Here is an 8477-nt window from a genome sequence, read left to right on the forward strand (position 1 = left end):
AGAAGATATGTACAATTGTGCGTATGTAAAATGTAGCAAAAAAATAAAGTTGGATTTTTGAGTAATAGTTACAGTTGACTTTTTATGAATTTTTATTTTTTTTTTAGAGACTAAGAACAAATTCGCAATTGTGTGGAACAACGTAACGGGGAAACAAAATTGCAGTTCTGAGAAATTGAATTGTAATAAGTAATATTCATTTTTCAGTTTTAATAACAAAATATAAAGATGCAATTGTGAGAGATAACATTTAATAAGGTATAAATTTGGAGAAATAGTTACAGTTGACCTTAATTCACTGTTTTTCCTTAACCTTGACATTTTTTAAACCTTTAGGCAATGAGAGTATCGGTTGAGTGTTCTGATTGAGAACATATTTTCGTAATGCCATTAAAATCCCATAGATGAAAATTATAGGTGAAACCAGAATATCAGTAACCACACCTTAGCAACAACATTCGGGCATCATGACAGCGAATTTCACACAGACGAGCTGCACTCACGTTTTCTTCAGAAATGCAGAACTCTACGCATTTGATTTTAGACCCAGTAGCGTTTTCGTCGTCATAACCACGGGGCTCTGCATGTGTTACGGCCTCATTCTCCGACACCCAGAGAGAGAGAGGGGCACGGAGGTAGAAGGAGCAGGACTTAATTGGGGTTTGGGGGTACAGTGAACACTGACCTGTGGGGAGATTGGGTTTGAACCTGTCACTGGGATCTCGGTGCCGTCAGCATGGTGGCTCTGCCAGTCTCTGTCTCTCTTTCTCTCTCTTTCCTCACACACACACAATCACACACTTCTCCCCTGCTGGAGACAGTTCCATAGCGCCGTGTAGACCTGCTGGCTGGCAGAATTTTTAAAGAGCATGGAGGTTTAAAGACAGAAACCCCTGGGGAGGAATCCCACCAGCTTGGAGAGAGAAAAGGGGGAGTTTGCTGTCTCTCTCTCTTTCTCTTTCTCAATTCCTGTCTTTCTCTCACCTTATCTCTCTTTTCTCTATCTCCGTCTGTCTGCCTGGATGCCTGCCTGTCTATATCTCTCAGTTCTCATGCTTTCTCTCCCTTTCCTTCCTTCTCTCCTTTTCTTTCTCCCTCTATTTCTCGCCACATATCTCTCGCCCCCACCCCCACCCCTCCCTCCTTCATCCCAGTATTGACAGAATGAAGAAATGCTTTTCACTCGCTCATCCAGAGCACAGCTTAGTTCCCACTCACACCATCTTTCTCTTACCCTTTTCTTTTTCTCTCTCTTTCTCCCCTCCCATTCTCGTCTTGCCGTTCCCATCTAAATATTCGACTGTAACATTCACATCACCTAGTAACATTGGCTACGTTCATGCTGCAGCTGAATGTGGCCTGAATTGGATTTTTTTTTCCCCCCTCACAGATGTGACATAGATCAGGAAGCCCGTTTCAGAGTAAAAGATAAAATGCGCAGTTGTGGGAAATTTGTGGTAACGCAAAGTAGTCGCAATGTTCAATAAAGTAGCACGCGCAAAAAACGGCTGCAGTTATGAGAAATAAAGTGTAGTTGTGACAGATAATTGTGCAATATTAAGTTGTAACATTGGTTATAGCAGTTACATGATTACAGTTGAGAAATTTAGATTGTAATCGAGAAAAATGGTTGAGGTACCAGAAATGTGTGTGATTGTTATAAAGTCAATTTTGGGAAATCAAGTAATTTTTTCAAACTGGCATGTACTGTTTTTTACATGGCAATTTGAAGAACAAAAATAACACAAAAATGGCATTAAAATAATTTCAGTCTGCCACATTTGATAAAGCAGTTTATTTTTAGTAGTTGTTAAATGGATAAAGTAGCACTTATGAGAAACAGCTTCAGCTGTGCAAAATACAATTACAATTTTGAAACATACAGTGCAAAAAAACATTCATGCATATAAATGTATATGTAAAAAAGCTACTTTGTTGAAGTCCTCTGGTATTTGAAGACCCTGTGTCTGTGTTGTGATTTTCCCATTTCTGGCTCTGATCGTGCACCCATACCATCAAAATCGGGCAGTTTGGCTTGGGGTATGAACGTCATCATTATGCAGAAGCCGAGTGAAGCAGAACATCCCCTGATATCTGCTGCTGCTGCTAATGCCAGTGCTGGATCTTCTGCTCCCATCCAGCCCAGGAGAAGCTCCCTTCCTCTGCAGGGAGTTCAGGGAGGGAGCGGTAGTTTCTTCCGGTAGCGTAGGGCGGTAATAAATGCTGCTGGTGGAGGAGAGAGAGATAGTGATAGAGGAGAAGCTGTGATTGCAGGCCTCCGCTGTGGGACCAGGGGGGAATGGAGACTGCTGTCTCATTGAGTGATATCCCTGTCTCAATAGTAAATAAATAATGCAGCCTGCAGAGTTCACCCTGCCTCCTCCAGTGAGTTGTAAATGCATTAGCTGTTTTATATTCTTTTGTCTTGGGAAAATGGTTGGGAGGGAGGCAGGGAAAGGGGAAAAAACAGTACAACCAAACAACAGGAACGATAGCAACTCACGTTACACCTCTTCACACGATCCCACTCTTCTCCCAGAGCTCGCTTTGGTATAGTCCCCTGATCACTTGGATGAATAGTAATAAAACGGTGAGAGAAAAAGGTGTGTAATGCACATGCGTACCGAGATTTAGAGCTAGTAAAACCTTGAGGCGAATCGGGAGAATATTGCACTTGGATGAGAATATTGCCAATGGATATGAATGGATTTAAAAATTGCTTGAAGTCAACATGAAGTGAAGTGGTTTGTGGTACTTTTGGTATTTACATTCAATCTAAACTGACTGACAAAGGGACGTTTCATTCATTCAAAGAAGCCATTTTGTCATTTCCCTACCTGGATGTTGTTCTAAACCCATGTGACTGACTGCAGAACGCATGTTGCGATACGCCAATACAATAAAAGTCAATGGGGTCCAATCTTATCGTTTCGGACCCCATTGACTTTTATTGTATGGACAAAACATGCATACATACATAGATTAAAGAGCACTGCACATGCCATTTTGTGTTGACATTTTACAAAAAAAAGAGACAGGATTTGGCATTTCTTTGGTCTTAATTATGACTCGCAGTTATTTATTTCTTTAGACTCTTGCAATTGCGTTATAAATGCATTAAGTCAGCTACATGTTACAAATATCGCCTTCCGTCAAGTCCGAATCTTATTTTCAGAGTGAATTCCATTGCAAGTTCCTGTCAAGCAACTCGGGATTGACAGCAGGGACCAGCGCTGACTGGCGTCTAGCAGGCCAGACCCAGCGACAACTTCTGCATCTGCGAATGAGACAATTTTATTTGCGTAGCATCCGTTTGCATACGCTTCTGCAAAAGCGCGCCGCAGCTTGGCATAAACACTCGGGGGGGGAAGCGCCTATAGGAGTTAATGATAGTAGCAGTCACATACGGCAGCATCAGGCTTGCGTACCCGTGACAGCTTTACTGCCGTACAGTCATCCGCCGCGCCACGACACGGCGAGGATGTTTCTGCCGCTGCCAACGTTCCTCTCTCGCCTGCCAGAGCCTTCAATCTCCTCGCCGCTCTCTGTATCACATACTAACTCTCTCACTCTGTCTTCCCCCATCAGCACCACCGCCTCCCACCGAGAAAAACAGCAACCAGTCATCATCCACGCCTGCATATATACGCAAACAAAAACAGACTCCCTCGCACGTACTCGCGCGGTGAGCGATTAATTTCGCTTTAAAGGGCTGGTGCGGGTACGGAAGCCGCGTTAGAGCCACCCAGCTGCCCCCGAACGCACATTCGAATGGTCGCAGCTTGTTATACTTTTAGCAGAGGATCACTGGCAGTTCCCCATGGCTAGTCTACAGCGCAGGACTGGCCAGACGTGGCTAACCCATATGGCTATGGAAATCCATATGCTGCTGGTGCTAGGACTCTCCCTCTGGGGCTGTGCGGGAAGGTAAAACCCCAAAGGCTGGGCATCCTTTGGCCCCCCCTTCCTATTCTTCCCGCACCTCCTCTGAACCCCTGGCGCTGCTTAGCCATTGTTCCAACAATCTGCCGTCACCTCCGTCGTCCCCACACCTCAAGCGAAACGATCAATGAGCTAATGGCCGCTAATTATTTTAGCCTCTGATCACCCTCCCCTTTTACGTCAGTTTGATGGCGTTTCCCTTTAAATCCATTCATTTGCCAGCTACTGTTCTGCATAAAGAATAGTTGTTCCATCAGTTTGCACTACAAATGAGAAATGAGAAACCCATCTGATTAACATGGTTTTAACATTTCTAAACAAATCCATTAGAGCTGTATCTAAGGACAAAAATATCATAGTGTAGAGTATTTTTTTTTGTCTTGAGACAATACTTTTTTGTAATGCAATAGCATTTAGTAATGAATTAAAAAAATAATTGAATAATGCATTCATTTGCTCATTTGTTTGCCAGCTATTTTTCTGCTTAATGAATATATATATGTCCAACAGGGGCGTTTGATGTGATTAACAGTTTGTACTACAAGCCATGCAGTTTGTTGAGGAAAGGTACTCGTTTACTGTTCTAATCAGTTTCGACTGGCAGACGTTAGACTTTCATTAGCTCTGTATTTAGGGACAATGATATCATAGACGCATTGAGTTGCAGTTGTCTTCTGACTTGACATGAAAACACTTTAGCAGACATTTAGCGATGCACTAAAAACTTAAATCCGTTTGTTCGCAAGCTTTTGTTCTGCTTTACAAATACTGTTACTGAAACTAAATGGATTCATAGGATTAACACAGTTTGCACTGTTAGCATGGATAATCCCTCAGATCATGCCGTTTATTCAAAAAAAGTGTGCTTTTTTTCAAATCAGTTGCACTTACGATTTTTCAAATGTAAAAAACATAATTTTTTTTTGCATATAATGACAAAATCCTCTTCCTTTTGTTTGGTTTCATTCTAGGAGGTCCTGCAGACAGTGCCTAAGTTCTGCTTCCCGTTTGACGTCGAAAGGTAGAACGTCCTTTTATGCTTCCGGAACATAAGTTAATCGATGTGCGATTTGGGGAAAATGAGGATGTTTATTTATCCAACACGCATTCGCGAAAAGAAGCTGTCGTAAATGACTCGCAGGGTGGAGCCGAACACCTCTTTTGCTTCTACTTCTCTTTATGTCAGACCTTTCACCGAGAGGTCCGTAGAAATAAAGCACCTTTATAGAAATTAAGATCTCCGCCCCCCAGTAAACAATGTTTGTTTGCTTGTCTGTCCTAACTGGCATGATGGTAGACACGTCTCCTGAATAAATGTGTTCTTCTCACTGCAGTGTGTGTGTGTGTGTGTGTGTGTGTGTGTTGGCTTGTTTGCTCTTGGAAATGAAAAATGGAAAGCTCTGTTGTATAGTTTATGCGCTGTGTGAGAAGTTCACTTCCTTCCAGCTGAAGCTTTGTTGCTGCCATCTAGTGGAGATAAACTACACCGTCAGCCTCGGTTCAGTTCCTACAACCTTTAAAGTAACAAATGATATTAGCAAATGAGTCAATTTTTATAGCTTTTTACAGAATTTTTACTTCGATATGAGTAAATTTGGTTTTTGAATGAATGTGGAAATGCTCAAAGTTACAGTCAACTTCTAACACTGTGTTGCCGTCAAATATAATTGAAGTTTATACTTTAATAATAAGGGTTAATTTAATTCCTTCTCCGTTTGGTGGTCTGCAGAGTGTCCCAGACTCAGGTGGGCCAGCACTTCACATTTGTGCTCACAGATATTGAGAGCAAGCAGAGGTTTGGTTTCTGTCGGCTGACGTCTGGCTGCAGGGTCTGCATCTGTTTGCTCAGGTAAGAGAGCTTTATTGATGCTTTTTATTCATTTATTGCACTTTTTAACTTGTGAAGCGAGTCATTTGCTAATCTGCAATCTTATTTTCATCTGTGCGAATAATGGGACATTTCACGCACATAATATGCTATTAATATATCACAGATAGATATAAGGTTTGACAGATTGAAGACACTTTTTTTGAGAAATGCCAGTTTTCCTTTTTTTTAAGGAAACAAATTCCCGATCATTTCCAGATTCTGAAAGCAAAGGATCGGAAGCCATCAATACTTCACTTTAATGAAGTATTAATGATAATAAAAATATACAGACAGGAATGCTCTTTTTGTTTGTTTTTTTTTTTTTTTAGATCATAATATGATGGCAAATGCTTTAATTTTTTTCAGTCTGAGCTGTTCCACTGAGAATGGAAAGCTGGAGATTGAAGACTGTGTTGCATTAACGATAAACCAGTGTATTTAATAATACAAATACTTTGAGCAATTCAGAGCAGCTCAGCTGGGACGCGAGACATTTTTTTCGCTTTCTGTCTACATGGTATTGATGGACAATCGCAGGTTTATCATTGTCATGATGAGCTCCTGTCGAGATCTCTCCTCCTCCCACCCTGGCCAGGATGGCCTTTGTTTTTGTGTGTGTGTGTGTGTGTGTGTGTGTGTGTGTGTGTGTGTGTGTGTGATTCTCTTTCTCTCCCCTCGTTATTCAGGCACAGAGGCATGCCGGAGACGGTTCACCAATAATTATGCATGAAGCCCTGCTGCCAATTAGCAAGAGTCTCCCCTGTCCCTTTCACTGAGTTTTACATGCTAATTCATTTGACATATGATGTATAAAATTCATTATGCATTCTGAGTAGTTTGCATGACTTCCTTCATTCATAATAAGAAATGCATTCAAAGTTTGTTCTTTTTTTTTTTTTTTTTTTTTTTTTTTCCCGTAGACTTCTTTTGTTTATGTCATCTATTTGGAAAGTACATGGTCAAATGTAACAAAGAAAGTTTTGTTTTTCTGTCGGCTTTTGCTGAAGGATCAAAAAAAGATTTGTTTTTAAAGTTAATGTATGTATTTGAAAATATATATATATTCTAAAATACAAATAATAATAATTTTTATATATATATATATAAGAATTATTATTATTTTATATTGTGTGTGTGTGTGTGTGTGTGTGTGAGAAATGGCAAATATAAAACACATATGTCCTTTTTCCGTTGCTCTTTAAGCTATTTTAAATAATTAAATATCTTTTTTTTTTTTCCGGTTCACACACATTTACACTCTCTAGCTGAATATAAAAGAAAAGTAATTAAAACAGTTTGTGTCCTTATGATTGTTGAAGTGCTGGGACCGTAAAATTGTCACCTAAGCTTACACGAGGAAGTTGCCTAATGAGAGGGACAGTTTTATGTGGACAGCCCTTTGTAGCTTTGCAGGTTTTGCCCAGGCCAAATAGGCCAGGGTTCCTTCAGGCCAAACCACATCAAAAACACAAGCGTTCCGTTTTACCCCACCCTCTCCACCCATCCGGCCTTCGGACACTCTGAGCACATAGCCTTCGGACATATGCGAGACCCCAGATGAAACATACCCCCTCTCTCTCGCGCTCTCTCGTCCGTTTTATTTGATGGCCGGGACCCGATTTGGCGTCTTCCTCAGACGGCAGAGGTTTTCTTCAGTGACTGGCCATTTAGCGATATTTCTTTCCCTCTGCTGAACATAAAACTCAGGAAAAGTCCGGGTGTAATCGTATCTCATCCTGGGAAGGATACAAGGTGCAAGCTGACTTGCTTTTAAAGCTCCTAAATACCTCCAATGATTTAGAATGCATGTTGATTTAAGGGCCGATTAGATCCAACAAGCGTATAAGGCCATGCATGGAGTTTAAAACTTCAAAATAAATGCATAATATGACTTCAAACTGATTTATAGTGGACATAAGAAATTTGAGACCAACTAGTGAGATTTTTTTTTTTCTTTCAAATCAGTGAAACTTGGAGTCAAGAATATAATTAACTTTTGTTTTATTTTTTTTATGCTGCAATCTGCTTCGTTTTTTTGTTTTTTGTTTTTTACATGAAAAATAATCCCATATTTTAGGGATTTAAAAACCAACAGCTGACTTGACAAAAGTTATGTTTCGTCTCTGAAGTAGCGCTCAAGCAGTTGGCGCTTAATTCTCGAAAAACACACATAAATCTTTGCTAATCATTCCATGACCTACGCATTCTCTCATTCACTGGTGGTCAGTTTCTGTCCTTTTTTTTTCCTGGCTATCAAACCATTTGCCCGAGCTTATCTGATGCTTCTGGCTGTGGAAGCAAGGAGCTCGAGTTTGTTAGGGATTGCCAGTAAGCCACAGATAAGTTGGTTTACTCTCGGCGCTAGAGAACCTAAATGGGCCGTTGAGATTGGCTCGTCTCAGCACAGTTCAGCATGATGAATGTGCCTCTATCAGAGGATTTGCCGAATACAAACACATTTTTACTTACTAGCTGTGAAGAGATTGGGCTGGGGTGCCGCGCTCCTCTCAGCCTATTTATAAAAAAGTTAAAACAAGAAGAAAAATTATGCGCTCCTGCTTTATGAGTTAAAATAAAAAATGAATCCAGGATTTCGCGAAAGGTATTCCTCCCTGGATGTCTTCATAAACGCAAGCCTGCTGCTTATAGAGCGGTGATTTATTTG

At 40.8% G+C, this 8477-nt stretch overlaps 1 protein-coding gene across 6 annotated transcripts in view; it reads left to right on the top strand.

Moving 5' to 3' along the window:
• dennd1b (DENN/MADD domain containing 1B) overlaps positions 1–8477 on the top strand; it is an 88992-nt gene that overhangs the window by 29344 nt on the left and 51171 nt on the right. For 5 of the 6 annotated variants that reach the window (XM_043223763.1, XM_043223765.1, XM_043223764.1 and 2 more), the window contains exons 4-5: positions 4914–4963; positions 5672–5791. The exons of the other annotated variant lie outside the window; for it this stretch is intronic. In XM_043223763.1, coding sequence (XP_043079698.1) covers positions 4914–4963; positions 5672–5791 — 170 coding nt within the window. The remainder of the gene's footprint in view (positions 1–4913; positions 4964–5671; positions 5792–8477) is intronic. 6 annotated transcript variants of the gene reach the window in all.

Source organism: Puntigrus tetrazona, chromosome 22, assembly GCF_018831695.1.
Source record: "Puntigrus tetrazona isolate hp1 chromosome 22, ASM1883169v1, whole genome shotgun sequence".
In the NCBI taxonomy this organism is placed as follows: domain Eukaryota; kingdom Metazoa; phylum Chordata; class Actinopteri; order Cypriniformes; family Cyprinidae; genus Puntigrus; species Puntigrus tetrazona.